The sequence below is a fragment of the Panthera uncia genome, assembly GCF_023721935.1.
Source record: "Panthera uncia isolate 11264 chromosome C1 unlocalized genomic scaffold, Puncia_PCG_1.0 HiC_scaffold_4, whole genome shotgun sequence".
Classification (NCBI taxonomy): domain Eukaryota; kingdom Metazoa; phylum Chordata; class Mammalia; order Carnivora; family Felidae; genus Panthera; species Panthera uncia.
This window is the reverse complement of record NW_026057585.1, coordinates 59,838,443-59,860,373: the sequence shown is the minus strand read 5'-3', so window position 1 is coordinate 59,860,373 and position 21,931 is coordinate 59,838,443. Positions and strand designations below refer to the sequence as shown.

Here is a 21,931-nt window from a genome sequence, read left to right as displayed (position 1 = left end):
TCCAAATTGCTTTCCTTCCTGAGCCCCAGAATTGTCTGCTCCTTTCACCCTGCTTTTGGAGACCCACTCTGGTTCCTTTTCTACAGCACTCTGTACTTTTTCTTTTATTTCTTAGATCTTTGCTACTGAAAATGTAAATCCATGGACCAGCAGAATAGAGAACTTTTTTTTGTTTTTTGGTTTTTGTTTTTTTTTTTTTTTGAGAGAGAGTGTGCACGCTTGCACATGCAGGTGAGGGGAGGGGAGAAACCCCAAACAAGCTTGTTGCTGACTGTGTAGAGATCTACCTGGGGAGTGGGGCTCAGTCTCTCAAACTGGGAGATCATCACCTGAGCAAAATCAAAAGTCAGATAGTTGACCAACTAAGCTACCCAGGGGCCCCTTATATCGTGGTTTTAATTTACATTTCCCTGGTAAGTAAAAATATTGAGCACCTTTTCATGTATTTATTATCTACACCTTCTCTTTTCCAAATTTAGTTTCCTGGAAGACATTTGATTTCTTCTGGAATGCCTAGACTTTAAGTAAATTGCAGTCTTGTAGTTGATGGTTATTCTTTCTTCTATCAATACTTTTCCATATTTAGGAGCTCCTGGAATGTAATACCACAAGAGATTCCTTAGGATGTAGAATGTATAGATAATATTTTTTCTCTGACAGATAGTTGTTGTATTTTCTCATATATGAGAGATTAGCACACCCAATTTGAATTCCCCTCTCAAATTCTAAAGCTGCAATAGTAGGAGTATATGAAACCTAAATTGTATGTTCAAACAACCAAATATTAATGTCAGTCAGGCATTCAGTCCATACAGAAAATAGTTACTGAAGGCCAGTTATATGTCAGGCACTGTGCCAGATTCTGAGGATACAAAGATAAATGAGACACAGTCCCTGCTTTGAAGGATCTGATTGGTTTAAAGAAGAAGATCAATAACAGCAACAAAATAGGTAATTATAGCACTCGATGTTCAGTGCCATCATGGAGAGGAGCTATGATTGTACATTGGAAGGTCATTTAATCCAGACATTTGAGTTGCTGGAATGAGTGGGGGAATAAGGATGGTGTTTAGGAAATGTTTGCTGGAATAGTACTTGAAGTGAACCTTAAAGACAAATGAAACTTGGACAGGTGAAACATTGGAGATTGGTGACTGGGGACACAAAGGGTTCACATGTTTAACTGCATTCATTTCTTATACTCAATAAAATTCCACTGAAATTTACTAAATGCTTATCATGAGCTAAACATATGTTAGCCCTGGAAATGAGAGAAAGCACAGCTTGATGGGGAATTCAAAATAGCTCTAAATGACTAATTTATAACATTTGAGGTGAGGGAATGGTGAAAGATGATACTGGAAAGGTAGGTATATGCCAAAATATGTATTGCATAAATACTGTTTGGGTATCTATGAAACTAAGTGAAGCCTCTGCCATTATATAAGTCATTCAGATTATCTCCTCATTCCAGTTTTCCAACTAAGTACAGAGCATACTAGGATAGGTTCTAGCTTCCTAGTATCAGTGGAACGTTCATTTTGTGTGGTACCATAATTTGATCTGTCTCCCAGAACTTCTGTCCAACACCATTGTTAAAAGTTCTTGAATCTTCCCTTTGCTTCTTATTTAAGTCATCTTGCTTTGTCCGCAACTGGAGAGTGTTCATAACTAATCTTTCTTGCTATGGAAGTATTTCATAATGTATTCCCAACTTTCTACCCTTGCTCCTTAAACCTAGGTCCAATTTCAAGGTCTCACCTTGAATATTTGTTCTTCTGATCCATGAGCATGGGACGTTTTCCATTTTTTTGTGTCGTCTTCAATTTCTTTAATAAGCTTTCTATAGTTTTCATTGAATAGACTTTTCACCTCTTTGGTTAGGTTTATTCATAGGTTTTTGGTGTAATCGTAAATGGGATTGATTCCTTGATTTCTCTTTCTGCTGCTCCATTATTGGTGTACAGAAATGCAACCAGATTCTGTACATTGATTTTATATCCTGTGACTTTGTTGAATTCATGTATTTGTTCTAGCAGTTTTTTGGTGGAGTCCTTTGGGTTTTACACATAGAGTATCATGTCATCTGCGAAGAGTGAAATTTTGACTTTCTCTTTGCTGATTTGGATGCCTTTGTTTCTTTGTGCCTGATTGCTGAGGGTAGGACTTCTAACACTATGCTGAATAACTGTGGTGAGAGTGGACATCCCTGTTGTGTTCCTGACCTTAGGGGGCAAGCTCTCAGTTTTCCCCATTGAGGGTGATTTTAGCGGTGGGTCTTTCATATATGGCTTTTATGATCTTGAAGTATGGTCCTTTTGTCCCCACTTTCTTGAGGATCTTTATAAAAAAAGGATGTTGTATTTTGTCAAATGCTCTCTCTGCATCTATTGAGAGGACCATATGGTTCTTATCCTTTCTTTTATTAATGTGATGTAACATTGATTGATTTGCAGATATTGAACCAGCTCTGTATCCCAAGAATAAATTCCACTTGATTGTGGTGAATAATTCTTTTAATGTAGTTGGATCTGGTTTGCTGGTATTTTGTTGAGAATTTTTGCATCCGTGTTCATCAGGGAAATTGGTCTATAGTTTTCCATTTTAGTGGGGTCTTTGGTTTTGGAATGAAGGTAATGCTGACCTTGTAGAATGAAAAACTGACAAAAATAAAATGTAAAAAATAAAAAATTGACAAAAGATTTCAACAGGCAAATCATTAAATAAGATACAGGTGTCTGATAAACACATGAAAAGATGCTCAACATCACTAATCATTAGGGAAATGCAAATTAGGAGATGTCACTACACATCTAGTGAAATGGGTGAAATTAAAAAAGAAAATGCTGACAAACCAAATGCTGTAAAGAATGAACTAGAACTCTTTTTTAGTGAAAGAGAGAGTGTGAGCAGGGGGGTGATGGAGAGAGAGAAAAAAAAATCTTAAAAAAATTTTTTTTTAAGGTTGTTATTTTTGACAGAGCATGTGAGCACGCACATGAGTGGCAGAGAGAGAGAGAGAGAGAGAGAATATCAGAAGCAGGCTCTAGGTTCTGAGCTGTTAGCACAGAACCCATTGTGGGGCTCAAACTCAGGAGCCAAGAGATCATGACCTGAGCTGAAATTGGATGCTTAACCAACTGAGCCACCCAGCCACCCCGAGAGAGAAGATCTTAAGTAGGTTCAACGCTCAGTGCAGAACCTGATAAGGGGCTTAATACCACGATCCTGGGATCTTGACCTGAGCCAAAATCAAGAGTCAGTGCTCATCCAGCTGAGTAAGCCACCTTATATACTACTGGTGAGAATACAAAATGGTATATAATGCTGGGAAACAGTTTAAATAAAATCTTACCATACAGCCCAGCAATCCAGTACCTAGAAATCTACCCCAAAGAAATGAAGACACATTGGCTCCACCCACCCATCTTCACCACAAACACCCAAATAGCTGACTTATTTCATAATCTCCCAAAACTGGAAACTACCCATATGGCCATCACCTGGTGAATGGATAAACAAATTGTACAATATACATACAATGGAATATCACTCAACAATAAAATGGAATAAACTGGTATATGCAAAAGAAAAAAATTTAAAAAAATGGATGAATCTCAAAAGCATTAGAGCATAAGAAGCCAGAGTCGAAAGATAACATACTGTATGGTTTTATTTATAGAATAGTGTGAAAAGTACTGTAGTAACAGAAAACAGATCAGTAGTTGGGAGAGACTGGGGTGGAGAGAGGGACTGACTGCAAAAGGTTGTAGTGGAATTTTTACATGATGATAGAAATGAGCTACATTTGATTTTAGTGATAGTTTACATGACCATGTATGTGTAATTCATAGTACTATAATGTATTTAAAATTCATAGTACTATCTATATTTAAGAGGAGTAAATTTTAAACTTCAATAAAATGACTTTAAAAAGGAGATAAAGGTATACTTAGGGTATAGTTATATTAAATGGGAAATTTTCAGTATAGACTGGAGTGGTGAAAAGGGAGGTGTGGAGAGGATTCCTACAGCAGGTGACTGTTCATTGAAAGAATTTCTATCAGTTATTCCCAGTTATGCTTCTCAAATGATATAAATCAGTTTCATTCTTCTGTATAACAGCTCTTCACCTTATCAAATATAAAATCCTAGAAAGCATAGATAGTGTAAGTATGGTTTTTTTTCTCATAAAATTCCATAGCTTTACAAAATATTTTGTGTAGTTTGGCGATAATTTAGAAAAAGCAAAATAGAACACTAACGAGTGGTAAGTTTGTTGAACTCTTTAATCCAGAAATTTTATGGGCTATAAAATAATTTATTTCCATTAGTTCATTGGTGGTAGTTTGGCAGAATTGGAAATTTGAAGTAAAAGTGAAATAATAGTGAATTAAGTAGATTCACCTGTGAATGGCAGACATCTTCAAAACAAGAGTGACTTAAGATAGTATTTTGCTCTCTTGTAACAGTTTGAGCAGGTGGTTCAGACTGTTGTTGTGCCCAGTAGCATCAAAAGCATGAGCTTCTCTTTTCTGTTGCTCCCACCTGCCTAACTAACCCTGTCTTCAAGGTACAAGATGGTGACTTTGGAATTCCAGGCTTTATGATGCAGGAAGGGATGAAGAAGCTTGTTCGGGAGATTTCTTCTAATGTGTTGTTGATCAGAACGTAGTGATATGACCACATCTAGTAACAAAAGAGGCTAGGATGTGGTCTGTACTCTGGGTAGCCATGTGCTCAAGTGTAATTTGGGAGTCTTTCTGTCTGGGATGGAAGGGTGGAATAAATACTGGGAGAGCTAGCAAGCCGTATGACAGAACTAGTTTGTTCACCGCTTACGTCTCAAGTGTTTAGTGCTTACCATAGTAGGGATTCATTCCATGGATAGACATCCCTTGCTTGTATTGATCTTGATACTTACTTTGTATACATGATACATTGTGGCAAATTCGTCCATCCCTGATGTTTTTTGATGTTTTTTCTTATCTGTGCTCTCCATTTACAAAGAAGGTATCCCTGACAGTCTGCAGACAGGTTTATTACCATACAGAATTTATTTTAGCTCCTTTATTGCTGTTTTTTCCCCTCTACTAAAATTGGAAGTCCTGTTGCTCCTCTCTTTTCATGTCTCCTTTGTTCAACATAGTCCTCGCATGTGGGAAGTAGTCAGTACATGTTTTTAGATTGAATAAATGCATGGAAATAAAACTGATGAACCCAATCCTTTCCTTTCAATTACTTTATAGACCTAATACAAAAGAAATTCTTTGTCTTAAATCTGTTTTTCTTAAAAGATTTTTAGGAATATTCATTTGGCTTTCAGATGGAATATGATTATGAGATAACTTGGATTTAATTAGTTATTACTCAGTACTAATTCACTTAAGTTATTAGGCAATAGGGGCTGATTTAGTTCAGGAAAAAGAAGAGGCAATCTCAATGCATTTGCCTTTTTTTTTAGATTTTATTTTTAATAATCTCCGCACCCAAAGTGGGGCTTGAACTCATAACCCCAAGATCAAGAGTCTCATGCTCCACTGACTGAGCCTGCCAGGCACCCTCGATGAACTTGACTCTTTTTTCTTTTCTTTTTTTTATTATGAAATTTATTGTCAAATTGGTTTCTATACAACACCCAGTGCTCATCCCAACAGGTGCCCTCAGTACCCATCATCCCCCCCCTCACCCCCCACCTCACCCCCCATAAACCCTCAGTTTGTTCTCAGTTTTTAGGAGTCTCTTATGGTTTGGCTCCCTCCCTCTCTAACCATTTTTTTTCTTCCCCTCCCCCATGGTCTTCTGTTAAGTTTCTCAGGATCCACACAGGGGTGAAAACATATGGAATCTGTCCTTCTCTGTATGACTTACTTCACTTAGCATAACACTCTCCAGTTCCATCCATGTTGCTACAAAAGGCCGTATTTCATTCTTTCTCATTGCCACGTAGTATTCCATTGTGTATATAAACCACAATTTCTTTATCCATTCATCAGTTGATGGACATTTAGGCTCTTTCCATAATTTAGCTATTGTTGAGAGTGCTGCTATAAACATTGGGGTACAAGTGCCCCTATGCACCAGTACTCCTGTATCCCTTGGGTAAATTCCTAGCAGTGCTACTGCTGGGTCATAGGGTAGGTCTGTTTTTAATTTTTTGAGAAACCTCCACACTCTTTTCCAGAGCGGCTGCACCAGTTTGCATTCCCACCAACAGTGCAAGAGGGTTCCCGTTTCTCCACATCCTCTCCAGCATCTATAGTCTCCTGTTTTGTTCATTTTAGCCACTCTGACTGGTGTGAGGTGATATCTGAGTGTGGTTTTGATTTGTATTTCCCTGATGAGGAGTGACGTTGAGCATCTTTTCATGTGCCTGTTGGCCATCTGGATGTCTCCTTTAGAGAAGTGTCTATTCATGTTTTCTGCCCATTTCTTCACTGGATTGTTTGTTTCTCGGGTGTGGAGTTTGGTGAGCTCTTTATAGATTTTGGATACTAGCCCTTTGTCTGATAATGTCATTTGCAGATGTCTTTTCCTATTGCTTTGGTTGCCTTTTAGTTTTGTTGATTGTTTCCTTTGCTGTGCAGAAGGTTTTTATCTTCATGAGGTCCCAATAGTTCATTTTTGCTTTTAATTCCTTTGTCTTTGGGGATGTGTCAAGTAAGAAATTGCTGTGGCTGAGGTCAGAGAGGTTTTTCCCTGCTTTCTCCTCTATGGTTTTGATGGTTTCCTGTCTCATATTCAGGTCCTTTATCCACTTGGAGTTTGTTTTTGTGAATGGTGTAAGAAAGTGGTCTAGTTTCATCCTTCTGCATGTTGCTGTGCAGTTCTCCCAGCACCATTTGTTAAAGAGACTGTCTTTTTTCCATTGGATATTCTTTTCTGCTTTGTCAAAGATTAGTTGGTCATACTTTTGTGGGTCTAGTTCTGGGGTTTCTATTCTATTGCATTGGTCTGTGTGTCTGTTTTTGTGCCAATACCATGCTGTCTTGATAATTACAGCTTTGTAGTAGAGGCTAAAATCTGGGATTGTGATGCCTCCTGCTTTGGTCTTCTTCAAAATTACTTTGGCTATTCGGGGTCTTTTGTGGTTCCATACAATTTTAGGATTGCTTGTTATAGCTTCGAGAAGAATGCTGGTGCAATTTTGATTGGGATTGCATTGAATGTGTAGATAGCTTTGGGTAGTATTTACATTTTAACAATATTTATTCTTCCAGTCCATGAGCATGGAATGTTTTTCCATTTCTTTATATCTTCTTAAGTTTCCTTCATAAGCTTTCTATAGTTTTCAGCATACAGATTTTTTACATCTTTGGTCAGGTTTATTCCTAGGTATTTTATGCTTCTTGGTGCAATTGTGAATGGGATCAGTTTCTTTAGTTGTCTTTCTGTTGCTTCATTTTTAGTGTATAAGAATGCAACTGATTTCTGTACATTGATTTTGTATCCTGCGACTTTGCAGAATTCATGGTGGAGTCTGTCGGGTTTTCCATGTATAATATGTCGTCTGCAAAAAGTGAAAGCTTAACTTCGTCTTTGCCAATTTTGATGCCTTTGATTTCCTTTTGTTGTCTGATTGCTGATGCTAGAACCTCCAACGCTATGTTAAACAACAGCGGTGAGAGTGGACATCCCTTTCGTGTTCCTGATCTCAGGGAGAAAGCTCTCAGTTTTTCCCCATTGAGGATAATATTAGCTTGGGCTTTTCATAAATGGCTTTTATGATGTGTAAGTATGTTGCTTCTATCCCAACTTTCTCAAGGGTTTTTATTAAGAAAGGATGCTGAATTTTGTCAAATGCTTTTTCTGCATCGATTGACAGGATCATATGGTTCTTATCTTTTATTAATGTGATGTATCACATTGATTGATTTGCGAATGTTGAACCAGCCCTGCATTCCAGGAATGAATCCCACTTGATCATGGTGAATAATTCTTTTTATATGCTTTTGAATTCGATTTTCTAGTATCTCATTGAGAATTTTTGCACCTGTATTCATCAGGGATATTGGCCTGTAGTTCTCTTTTTTTACTGGGTCTCTGTCTGGTTTAGGAATCAAAGTAATACTGGCTTCATAGAATGAGTCTGGAAGTTTTCCTTCCCTATTTTTTGGAATAGCTTGAGAAGGATAGGTATCTCTGCTTTAAATGTCTGGTAGAATTCCCCTGGGAAGCCATCTGGTCCTGGACTCTTATTTGTTGGGAGATTTTTGATAACTGATTCAATTTCTTCGCTGGTTATGGGTCTGTTCAAGCTTTCTATTTCTTCCTGTTTGAGTTTTGGAAGTGTGTGGGTGTTTAGGAATTTGTCCATTTCTTCCAGGTTGTCCAGTTTGTTGGCATATAATTTTTCATAGTATTCCCTGATAATTGCTTGTATTTCTGAGGGACTGGTTGTAATAATTCCATTTTCATTCATGATTTTATCTGTTTGGGTCATCTCCCTTTTCTTTTTGAGAAGCCTGGCTAGAGGTTTTTCAATTTTGTTTATTTTTTCAAAAAACCAACTCTTGGTTTCATTGATCTGCTCTACAGTTTTTTAGATTCTATATTGTTTATTTCTGCTCTGATCTTTATTATTTCTCTTCTTCTGCTGGATTTGGGGTGTCTTTGCTGTTCTGCTTCTATTTCCTTTAGGTGTGCTGTTAGATTTTGTATTTGGGATTTTTCTTGTTTCTTGAGATAGGCCTGGATTGCAATGTATTTTCCTCTCAGGACTGCCTTCGCTGCATCCCAAAGCATTTGGATTATTGTATTTTCATTTTCATTTGTTTCCATATATTTTTTAATTTCTTCTCTAATTGCCTGGTTGACCCATTCATTCTTTAGTAGGGTGTTCTTTAACCTCCATGCTTTTGGAGGTTTTCCAGACTTTTTCTTGTGGTTGATTTGAAGCTTCATCGCACTGTAGTCTGAAAGTATGCATGGTATGATCTCAATTCTTGTATACTTATGAAGGGCTCTTTTGTGACCCAGTATGTGATCTGTCTTGGAGAATGTTCCATGTGCACTTGAGAAGAAAGTATATTCTGTTGCTTTGGGATGCACAGTTCTAAATATATCTATCAAGTCCATCTGATCCAGTGTATCATTCAGGGCCCTTGTTTCTTTATTGATCCTGTGTCTAGATGGTCTATCCAATGTTGTAAGTGGAGTATTAAAGTCCCCTGCAATTACCACATTCTTATCAATAAGGTTGCTTATGTTTGTGATTGTTTTATATATTTGGGGGCTCCCGTATTCGGTGCATAGACATTTATAATTGTTAGCTCCTCCTGATGGATAGACCCTGTAATGATTATATAATGCCCTTCTTCATCTCTTGTTACAGCCTTTAATTTGAAGTCTAGTTTGCCTGATATAAGTATGGCTACTCCAGCTTTCTTTTGACTTCCAGTAGCATGATAGATAGTTCTCCATTTCCTCCCTTTCAATCTGAAGGTGTCCTCAGGTCTAAAATGAGTCTCTTGTAGACAGCAAATAGTTGGGTCTTGTTTTTTTATCCATTCTGATACCCTGTGTCTTTTGGTTGGGGCTTTTAGTCCATTTACATTCAGTGTTATTATTGAAAGATATGGGTTTAGAGTCATTGTGATGTCTGTATGTTTTATGCTTGTAGTGATGTCTCTGGTACTTTGTCTCACAGGATCCCCCTTAGGATCTCTTGTAGGGCTGGTTTCGTGGTGACGAATTCCTTCAGTTTTTGTATGTTTGGGAAGACCTTTATCTCTCCTCCTATTCTAAATGACAGACTTGCTGGATAAAGGATTCTCGGCTGCATATCATATTTTTTTCTGTTCATCACATTGAAGATTTCCTGCCGTTCCTTTCTGGCCTGCCAAGTTTCAGTAGAGAGATCCGTCACGAGTCTTATTGGTCTCCCTTTATATGTTAGAGCATGTTTATCCCTAGCTGCTTTCAGAATTCTTTTTATCCTTGTATTTTGCCAGTTTCACTGGCACGATATGTCGTGCAGAAGATCGATTCAAGTTATGTCTGAAGGGAGTTCTCTGTGCCTCTTGAATTTCAATGCCTTTTTCCTTCCCCAGTTCAGGGAAGTTCTCAGCTATGATTTCTTCAAGTACATCTTCAGCACCTTTCCCTCTCTCTTCCTCCTCTGGAATCCCAATTATGCATATGTTATTGCGTTTTATCGCATCACTTAGTTCTCTAATTCTCCCCTCGTACTCCTGGATTTTTTTCTCTCTCTTTTACTCCTCTTTTTCCATAATTTTATCTTCTAGTTCACCTATTCTCTCCTCTGCCTCTTCAATCTGAATTGTGTTCACCTCCCTTTTATTTTGGAGCTCATTTATAACATTTTTTAGCTCCTCCTGACTGTTTCTTTGTCCCTTGATCTCTGTAGCAATAGATTCTCTGTTGTCCTCTATAGTTTTTTTCAAGCCCAGCAGTTAATTTTATGACTATTATTCTAAATTCATTTTCTGTTATATTGTTTAAATTGTTTTTGATCAGATCGTTAGCTGTCGCTAATTCCTGGGTTTCCTTTGAGAAGAATTCCTCCTTTTTGTCATTTTGTATAGTCCCTGGAGTGGCGGGGAACTGCAGGGCTCTTCCTCTGTGCTGTCTGGAGTAACTTGTGTTGGTGGGCGGGGCCGCATTCAGACCTAATGTCTGCCCCCAGCCCGCCCTGGGACCACAGTCAGACTGGTGTGTACCTTATCTTCCGCTCTCCCAGGGGCAGGACTCACTGTGGAGTGGTGTGGCCTCTGCCTGGGCTACTTGCACACTGCCAGGCTTGTGGTGCTGCTTTGATGGGATCTGGCGTATTATCCAGGGTGGATCCGCAAGGTGCACAGGGGCGGGAGGGGCAGGCTCAGCTGGTTTTGCCTTCGGTGGTCCGCTTCGGGAGGGGCCCTGCGGCACCGGGAGGGAGGCAGACCCGTCGGAGGGATGGATCCACAGAAGCACAGCGTTGGGTGTTTGTGGGGTGCAAACAAGTTCCGTGAGGGGAACTGGCTCCCTTTGGGATTTTGGCTGGGGGATGGGCGAGGGAGACGGCGCTTCCCAGCTCCTTTGTTCCCCGCCAAGCTGAGCTCTGTCTTCTGGGGCTCAACAACTCGCCCTCCCGCTCTCTGAGTAGAGCTGTTGACTTATAACATTCCAGATGTTAAGTCCCACTGGCTGTCAGAACATGCTCTGTCTGGCCCCTCCGCTTTTGCAAGCCAGACTCGGGGACTCTGCCTTGCCGGGTGGGCTGGCTGCCCCTCCACCGCCCCGGCTCCCTCCTGCCAGTCCGTGTAGCATGCACCACCTCTCCGCTCTTCCTACCCTCTTCTGTGGGCCTCTCGTCTATGCTTGGCTCCAGAGAGTCCGTCCTGCTAGTCTTCTGGTGGTTATCGGGGTAAATTAGGCAGATGTGGGTGGAATCTAAGCGATCAGCAGGACACGGTGAGCCCATCGTCCTCCTTCGCTGCCATCTTCCTCCCCCCAATCTCAGACTCTTTTTTCTTTAAAGTTTATTTATTTTGAGAGTGAGTGAGAGAGAGCATGGGCACAGTGGGGGGAGGGGCAGAGAGAGAATCCCAAGCAGACTGGCACTATCAGTGCAGAGCCGGATGTGGGGCTCGAACTCATGAACCAGGAGATCATGACCTGAGCCAAAAATGAAGAGTCGGACACTCAACTGACTGAACCACCCAGGCACCTTTGTATTCATCTCGTAGGTGAAAGTTTGTACACTTTTACTAAGCTCTATCTCCCAGCCCTTGGCAACCACTTTTCTACAAGTTTGACCTTTTTTTTTTTTTTTAGATTCTACAGATAAGTGATACAGGGCAGTATTTGTCTTTAACTGGCCTAATTTACTTAGCATAATGCCTCAAAATCCATCTATGTCACAAACAGGATTTCCTTCTTTCTCATGGCTGAATGACACATGTATGTGTGTATGTATCATCTTTATTCATTTATTGACAGATACCTAGGTGGTTTCCATGTCTTGGCTGTTGTGAATAATGCTGCAGTGAATGTGGAAGTGCAGATACGTGTATAAATAAATAAATAAATAAATAAATATTTTACTATATATAAATAAATACATATATGTATGTGTATGTATATATATATATATATATATATATATATATATATATTTTACTATATACTCAGAAATGGGATTGCTGGATCATATGGCAGTTCTATGAATTTTTTAAGGAAGCTACATACTGTTTTTTATAATAGTTGCACCAGTGTATATTCCCACCAACAGTGCACAGGGTTCCCTCTTTTCCCACATCCTTGGCAACATTTATCTCTTGTGTTTGTGGTGACAGCAGTTCAAGCAGGTGTGAGGTGATACACATTGTGTTTTTGATTTGCATTTCCCTGATGATTATTGATGTTGAGCACTTTTTCATGGTTTTGTTGGCCATTTGTATGTCGTCTTTGGAAAAATGTTTATTCAGTTCTGTCCACTTTTTAATCAAGTGTTTATTGTTTTTGCCATTGAATTGAGTTCTTTATATATTTTGAATATCAATCCCTTGTCAGATGTATGATTTGTGGATATTTTCTCCCATTCTGTAGGTTGTCTTTTCATTTTGTTTCCTTTTCTGTTGAAAACCTTTTTAGTTTGATGTAGTCCCACTTGTTCCTTTTTGTTTTTGTTGTCTTTGCTTTTTTTGTCAAATCCAAAAAATCATTATCAAGACTTATGTCGAGGAGCTTACCACCTATGTTTTCTTCTAGAAGTTTTATGGTTTCAGGTATTAAATTTAAGTCTTTATTCTATTTTGAGTTGATTTGTACATAATGCGTAAGATAGGGTTCTAGTTTCATTCTTTTATATGTGGCTATCCAGTTTTCTTAGCACCATTTATTGAAGACACTATCCTTTCTCCATTGTATATTCTTGACTCCTGTGTTGTAAACTAATTGACCATATATGCAAGGGTTTATTTCTGGGTTCTGTATCCTATTCTTTTGATCTATGTGTTTGTTTTTATGCCAATATTAGACTGTTTTGATTACTGTAGCTTTGTAATATAGTTGAAATTGGGAAGTGTGATTTTTTAAGCTTTGTTCTTTCTCAAGATTGCTTTGGCTTTTGCGGGTCTTTTGTGGTTCCATATAAACTTTAGGATTGTTTTTTCTATTTCTGTGAAAAATGCCATTAGAGTTTTGATAGGGATTGCATTGAATCTGTAGGTTGCTTTGAGTAGTATAGACTTATTAACATTATCAGTTCTTCTAATCTGTGAGTGTGGTATATCTATTGTGTCTTCTTCAATTTCTTTTAATCAGTGTCTTAAAATTTTCAGTGTATAGATCTTTCCACCTTCTTGTCAAATTTATTCCTAGGTATTTTATTCTTTTGATGCAGTTGTATGTGGGCTTGTTTTCTTCTTCTCTTTCTGATAATTCATTGTTAGTGTATAGAAATACAAGTGATTTTTGTATATTGATTTTGTATACTGCAGCTTTATTGAATTTGTTGGCGAAGTAATACTTCATCATTAAATTGTTTTTTGAGTGATTTCACTCACTTTCTGGTTTCCTTGTTTTTCAGTTTAAGCATATGGTATTAAAAAACAAAACACCCATCTTTTTGGCTGTTAGAGTCTTTGGTCTTACTTCTTTGATCTGGTAAGAGCCCATATGTTCTCAGTAGTCAGTAGTTTCAATTATCAAATGGGGAAGGAGTAATTGAACTCTTTTTTTCAATTGTATTGGCAAGGGATGCAGCATTGGTTACTCTCACTGAGACTATCTGGGATGTGAGGGGAGAAACATATTTTTTAGGCCATGCAAGCAGATGTTTGGGTATCATGAAATTCTCAAAAGTGAATAAATACTACCCTACCGAGGCATTAAGAAACCATTTAAGTTATTTTAATTGAGCAGAAGAAGCTCCCTGAAATTGACTTCACCATAAAGAAGAATGAAATCTTGCCCTTTGCAACAATATGGTTGGCTCTAGAGCACATAATGCTAAGTGAAGTCAGTCAGAGAAAGACAAATACCGTATGATTTCACTCGTATGTGGAATTTAAGAAACAAAACAAAGAAAACAAGACAAAAATGAACACAGAAAAAAAAGACAAAAAACTCTTAAATACAGAGAACAAACTGGTGGTTACCAGAGGAGAGACCCCGGGGGAATGAGTAAAATAGGTGAAGGGGATTAAGAGCACTGAGGAATCTATAGAATTGTTGAATCACTGTGTTGTACACCTGAAATTAATGTAACGTTATGTTAATTATACTGGAATTTAAAAAATTAATAAAAGAAAGTCCCTGAAATTGATAATATTTTTCTGGGGTCCTGGAAGCAAATTTTAGAATGTTATATTAGGTTAGATTAGTTGAACTTGATTTGCTGTCTCCCAGTTTGTTTTATATGCCGGCACAGCATTTGAGATGATAATTTACTACCTGAGAAAGTTATAAAGGTAAAAATAATCTCCAGACAGGAAACTCAGGTCTTCCTAGGTCAGCCCATTTCATGTTTGGATTCTTCTGACTGGGGGCACTATGTGTAGTTAAACATGCTTCCTGTGAACTGAAGGGAGATGATGACCTGAGATGACATGTGCCACCTCACACTGCATCACTTTGGACGAGTTGTTTAACTTCTCTGTGCCTCAGGTTTCTCATCTATACTCTGGAGGATAATGATACTTCATAGAGTTGTAGGGTTGAGTGAGCAGGTTAGTTAGCACTTAGAATAATGCTTAGTACATAATAAGCAATAAATGTCATGGTTACTTTTACCATCATTAACGTATTTGTTTTAATGATTTGACTTGACTCCAAGAAATTCTTGGGAGATATTGTCACCTGACTCTTTGATTTCTAGCATATAGTCTGTGTGCCATCAAGTGAAATAGAGGACATAGGTTTGGTAGAGGAAGTGGAGGAGAATGCTGAGTTTACTTCTGAACATGCTGAATTTGAGATGTTTGTGGAATACTAGTGTTGAGATATGGAAATTTGAAGAAGAGGGCAGAGTCCTTGGCGTATGGCTGGTAATTAAAATTATGAGAGATGGGTGAAATAACTTAAGGATCTACTTTGGTTATAGATGAGAAACCTGGGGACCCTAAACCTTAAAGAATAGGTGAGGCCATAAAGGAGACAATCTGAGAGTTAGAGATGGTCTGAGAACCAGGAGAGAGAAGTGACACCAAAAAAGGGAAAGGTATCAATGTTGTCTAATGCAACAGAGACTACAGTAACCTGTGAACTGGAAAGTATACATGGCTTGATAGTTAACAGGTCTTTTGTACCCTCTTGTATCAGTAGAGGAATAGAGGTAGAAGCCAGATAACAGTGACTTCTGAAGGGTTAAAAGGGAGGAAGAACAGACAATTGTCTCAAGACAACTGTTTTGAGAAATTTTGATGAGGCAGATGTTAAAAACTAAAGGAAGATACAGGGTAAGTGGAAGATTTGGGGGCAGGATGGAATATTGATGGGCTAAGGAGAAGGGCTGTTAGAAAAGAAAAAGGTTGAGTGGCGCCTGGGTGACTCAGTCTGTTAAGGATCTGACTCTTGATTTCAGCTTAGGTCATGATGATCTCATGGTTTGTGAGTTTGAGCCCCACATCGGATTCTACGCTGACAATGGGGAGCCTGCTTGGAATTCTCTGTCTCCCTCCCTCTCTGCCCCTCCCCTCACTATCTCTCTCTCTCTCCAAAATGAATAAATAAGCATTAAAAAAATATTTAAAAAAAAAAGAAAAAGGTTGAGTATAAGGAGAATGGAGAAAAGATGGGTTCAAGACCACAAGTTGATGATACTAGTCTTAAACAGGAGGAAGGTGAAAACATCTGAGACTGGAACAAAGAGAGATGTGGATATAATCAAGCCTTGAAGATAGAGGAAATTCTCCTAAAGACTTCATTTTCCCCAAAGAAAAGAAAGGGGAATTTGTTGGAAGGAGTCAAGGGTTGACTAAGTGTTTGGAGGAGAATGGTCAGTATTTAGAATAGTAATTGAAAGAAAAAGAGGGGAGGCAGATTTGTTCTCCAATGAAGGGATTTTTCATCTGAGCAGTATTTGGGTACTATGAATGTGTTATATGAAAGGGGAAGGATTATTGTTTAATTTAATGGAAGGTATATTTATTTAGCATGTATTTTGTACAAAATACTGTTATTTCTTCTGGGAGACTTGGATGAATACTGACCACCTTACTCAAGATGGGGGTGGGTGTGAACTATAATAGCTCATGTCATATGATATGTCAGAACCAAAAATGTTTATAATAGCCTAAAATGATGATACATGAATTTTATAAACATACTGTGAGAGTTTGAAAGAAGAAGAGATCCCACTAAATATGGGGAAATAGGAAGGTTTTATGGAAAAGACAAAAAAATATATAAAATAAGGGCTACATGTGTATTTTCTGATGAAATAGTAATGAAATCAGTTGTAAGTTTTTCATCTATTACAGCAATTATTTATTCTTCTATAATACAATGATTGGCACTAACCAGAAATGAAGAAATAAAGAGATTAACAAAACATAATTCTGCTTTATCCAAAAGATGTTCCAAATTTGGCTTTTTTTTTTTTTTTTTTTTTTTGGTAGGAATGTAGAATTCAGTAATCCTTTCCACAAATATTTAAAGGACATCTCCATGTTAGGTACTGAGGATACAGAGAAGGCTAAGATACAGTTTCTTTCTTCAAGGAGTGCATACTCTAGTAGAAGAAATAGAAGGAAAGGAAACTGAAGATCTGTGCAATAAAAGATATAAAAGTGGTATATATGAGTAAAGAAATTTGGGGTTACAGTGGAAGGAAACATGAATAAATGATTATGTTGCTATGACAGCAAGTTTTTCCCTTTTTCTTTTCTTTAGTTGGAGAACATCAATTGACAGGCCATAAAGTGGCAGTTAAAATCTTAAATAGACAGAAGATTCGCAGTTTAGATGTTGTTGGAAAAATAAAACGAGAAATTCAAAATCTAAAACTCTTTCGCCATCCTCATATTATCAAACTGTAAGTATTTTTGTACCTGATAATGCAAAAGAAACTGTCCTGAAATAATTCCTATGAATTTATAAATAATTGTTTATCTTTAGTTAACTTTTTATAAAAGTATAATTCTTTTTTTATTTGTATTCAGCAAATATTAATTCATTTAACCTCTATTAATCTTTTTTTGTATACTTTTAGTTTATAATTAAGAGTCACTTTTCAAAATTGCTACTGTTTTCGGGTGATGAATGCAGCCTTAGAAGTTGACTCTTCCCTAGTATTCACTTTAAAGGGCATTTAGGACTTTGGTATTCCTGGAGTCATTTCATAATTTTTTTTCTAGTCTATTTTCGTTAACATAACAGTATTTTCTTTTTGGAAAAGGTAGAAAGTAACTGGTAGAGATTATCCACCCTAGTATATTATTTGCAAAACTGCAGTTATTACTGTGATTACTGATACCAAAGCTCTTAGGGAGGCAAATGGATTTTTTTGATAGGATAAGTTACAAATTTAAAAGATAAGTAAATATGAAGAGATTGATAAACCTGATTAATTATATTGAAAGATAAATAATTTAAAATTGATTATACTCGTAGAAAATGTAGATACTGAGTATGGAACAGTGTTCTTTTAAATCATTTAAAGTTGCAGTTTTATATTAACTGAGAAAATGTAATATGATAAACACTGATAATTGTCTCTATTTTTTATCTTAAAAAATTGTTTTAAAGTTTATTTTGAGAGAGAGAGGTGCAGAGGGAGTGGGGGAGGGGCAGAGAGAGAGGGAGACAGAATCTCAAGCAGACTAAGCACTGCCAGTGCAGAGCCTGACATGGGGCTTGATCCCATGAACTGTGAAATCATGCCCTGAGCTGAATCCAAGAGTCAGGTGCTTAACTGACCACCTAGGCACCCCTCTTTATTTTTTATCTTAAAGTTTGGATAGAGTTTTATAAAATAAATATTAATCTTGTTGAGTACCTGATAATGGCTAGGAACTATATTGAGAATTTTACATATATAATTTCACTGTATCCTCTTGATGAGCCTATAGGATAGGTATTATTGTCTTCAGTTTATAAATAGGGAAATTACATATCTAGAGTATCATCAGTGTGTCCAAGGTCAAATAGCCAGTAAATTGCAGAGCTGGTAGCTGATGCCATGCTGTTAATGCTTTACTCCAGTTTTTCTCAAAACAAAATTATATAAATCCCTTTTAAGGGAAAAATAAATTTGTGGATCCCTGGTCTTGCCTTAATTATTTTTAGTGTATTGTTTTTTAAGTATATAGAAACAAAGAATTAGGTATAATAAACTCCATATGCTTATAGCTTCAACACAACTATGAAACTAAAATAAATTCACAATTTAAATATAAGACAATGAATGAAGTCATTGAAATTCATAGTATCTATAGTATAACGTGACAAATAATGGTGGTTTTCAAAAAACAAATCATTGTTAGTTTAATTGTAGAATTAATAGAATGAGGTCCAAGGCCATATATATTTTTTCCTTCAAATAATATTGCAGAGAATGCCTGTTGATATGACTATACCGTAAAAAATCATTTTTAATATCTTTGAGATTTTATTTGCTAGTTCATTATAATCAGGCATTATATTTAGCCTAAACTTTGTTAGTGAGTCATCTTTGGGTGTCAGTGTTAATGAGAAACATCTCAATAACCTATAGAGATATATTATTTGCCTGTGACAAAGCTAGCATAGTAGCTGTGGTAGGCTGAATAATCCCCCTGCCCCAGATATCCTATTTCCTAGATTCTTTGACTATGTTACATTACATGGCAAACGGGAATTAAAGTTAGAGATAGATTTAAGGTTGCTGATCAGCTGACTTTAGGGAGGTTTTCCTTTATTTTCTGGGTGTGCCCATAGTAATCACAACGGCCTTTAAAAGTGAAAGAGGGGGGTGCCTGGGTGGCTCAGTCAGTTAAGCGTCCGACTTCGGCTCAGGTAGTTATCTCGTGGTCCGTGAGTTCGAGCCCCGCGTCGGGCTCTGTGCTGACAGCTCAGAGCCCGGAGCCTGTTTCAGATTCTGTGTCTCCCTCTCTCTGACCCTCCCCCGTTCATGCTCTGTCTCTCTCTGTCTCAAAAATAAATAAACGTTAAAAAAAAAATTGAAAAAAAAATAAATAAAAGTGAAAGAGGGAATCAGAAGGCTAAGAGAAAGAGGTTTGAGGATGAAGCAAGGTCAGAGTGTTAAATGTGAGAAGGACTTAATTGGCTGTTGCTGACTTTGAAGATGGAGGAAGAGGGCCATGAACCAAGGAATGTAGGCAGGCTCTGAAAGTTAGAAAATAGAAAAGTTTCCCCCTAGAGCCTTCAGAAGGCAATACAGCTTTGCTGACAACCTTGATTTTAGCCCAGTGAGGTGTATTAGACTTATATAAAACTACAAGATAATACATTTTTGTTGTTGTCAGCCACCAAATTTGAAGTATTGGCAGCAATAGGAAACTAATACAGTAGCATTCTTGAAATCCTTAAATGAGTGGCTAATCCACTTATTGCTAGGATTTGGAACATGCGTACATTTATTGTTGGTGAACTGTTGCAAATTGGTATGTTCCGTTCATCTTACTAACAACATGAATATGCAACTGTTTAGAGAAGGCTTTTTTTGGAGGGGCTTGGTGTGCTATTGGGTGACTGTGACGACTCAGTTCTCTCTCAAACCACTACCATGAAAACTTCCTTCATAACAGTAAGCTTCAGTGTCATTTGATCTTGACTTGAAGTTCACTTGATCATAAACATAAACAAGAAATAAGGCCACTGAATTTGCACAGCAGTACATGATTGATTATAAGGTTATCATCTAAGACCTATATTCTAGAAGATCCAGAGTGCATTTATACTGATTTTTAAAGATTATCTTAAGAATTAAAATACTACCTACTAGCTTGGTGACTCACCTCTCCTATTCTTTGTTTCCTTAACTTTAAAATGAGGATGTGTTTGCACTGGTATAATGCCTAGTATTTGATAAACATTGGTCTGAAGCAGGAATTGGCAACCCACCTGCTGATTCCAGTCCACTTTCATGATTAACTGTTTTTGAAACAGTTCATAGCTGACTTCAACTCCATGTTAATAATGACTTTATTCTAGTTACTGAGTGACTTCTAAGCTAAATCTCTTTGCTCTTCCTTACTGAGTGGCCACTTTCTGTGAGAGGAGAAAGCTGAGAAGTCAGACTAAAAGTATCACATGCCAGAATGAGAGTGAAGGGAGATACCTCTGTATTTGCCTTGTTCCTTAACCTCATCCCTTTTAGAATGCCAACCCTGAAAGGCCCCAAGGAAACTTTGCCCATTTAAAGTATGAGTCCTAGTTCCTGTTCTATTCCTACAAACACAGATCGGATTTTGTCAGGAGGCAGTTGCAACTGTCATGAGGATTTAAAAGCTTATTATTCTTATTTTTTCTACTGTTTATTTATTTTTGAGAGAGACAGTGTGAGCAAGGGAGGGGCAGAGAAAGACGGGGACAGAGGATCAGAAGTGGGCTCTACGCTGATAGCAGCGAGCTTGATGTGGGACTCGAATTCAGGAACCGTGAAATCATGACCTGAGCCGAGGACGGATGCTCAGTTGACTCAGCCACCCAGCCTCCCTTAAATGCTTATTTTTGTTGTCCTATGTACCACTGTTTTCTTGCCTTCATTTCTATAATTATTTGTCATTTTAAATTTACTTTGGCTAATTATCTCATTCTGGTTTAGGATTATTTAATTATTTGCTTATAATTATAATTATTTAATTATTTGTTTTGTGTAGGAGATATAGAATGTTCTTAGGGTTGATCGGAAAGTAATTAGTGGAGGTAAATTTAATGTTTAAAGCTCTGCTTTCTAGCCTTGGGCTTAATCCATTCAGCTTGATTGCCTCTTTAATTGTGGACTGAAATAAAAAAAGAAAAAGCACTCATGTATCCTTGGTTTAGAACAAGCTTATTGACATAGCCTCTAACAGTGTTAGTGATTTAAATAGAGAGAGAGACCTGATCCTTTCAGTGGTTTTGTTTGTTTTGTGTAGTCTTGGACTAGCTGCCAAGAATAGTTCCCTTGTTACAGAATGGGCCTCTAGTTTCTCTAGCAAGAAAGCTTGAAAACCAAAAACCAAGAATGGAGGGTATTTATTGGATGATATCTCTATTAACTCAAATTGAAAAAATATCACTGTGAGAAAACTGAAAGGAGAAAACAGGATTCAGAGGAAACTCCAGACTTACCCATGAACTAGAATTTGTTGATTTGATTTTTGTCTCCCCCCGCCCCCCCCACCATAGTTCTTGGGGAACTTCATTTTACTAATCAAAAGATGAATATTTCCTAATTTGGTAGAGCTGGTTTTGCCTATTTTTTAATTTTTTTAATCTTATTCAGCCTGTAGACAGCTCTTTAACATTGTTCATCACCTTGAAATGTTGCAGTCCCTAGGTTTCTGTGACATCATAGTCTTCTGATTTTCTTTCTTTTTTGCCACTTCTTAAGACTTTTCTTTATGGGCCTCTTTCTCTGCATGGCCATTAAATAATGATGCATTTCAGCAGTGTGAGCAACTGTAATCTTAGTGAACCGCCTTTGGGTGCCCCCATCTATTATGTTGGTTGTCATTTGTCACCTTTGTGTTCACGACTTCTAGACCTGTATTTCTGGGCAGGTATTTCTCCTGAATTCTGAACACATGTACTCTTTATTGGATGATTCCATTCTGAAGTCCTAGAATCATCTGAAACTAAGTTGAACTTTTCTTTCTTTTCCACACTTCTCTGTTTTTTTGTTTGTTTAGTAAAAGTACCATTCATGCAATTTTCTGAGCCTAAAACTTGGACATAATCTTTAATTCCTTTCCATCCCATATAATTAATTGTTGAGTTCTGAAGCTACTTTTTCCTAAGTATCTCCTGAGTCTGTCCATTTTTTTCTGTTTTTATTGTC

General features: G+C 37.5%; 1 protein-coding gene across 1 annotated transcript in view; it reads left to right on the top strand.

The window, feature by feature from the left end:
- Nucleotides 1-21,931, top strand: part of PRKAA2 (protein kinase AMP-activated catalytic subunit alpha 2) — an 80,596-nt gene that overhangs the window by 17,831 nt on the left and 40,834 nt on the right. The window contains exon 2 of the mRNA XM_049617093.1: nucleotides 16,840-16,981. Within this exon, the coding sequence (XP_049473050.1) occupies nucleotides 16,840-16,981 (142 nt within the window). The remainder of the gene's footprint in view (nucleotides 1-16,839; nucleotides 16,982-21,931) is intronic.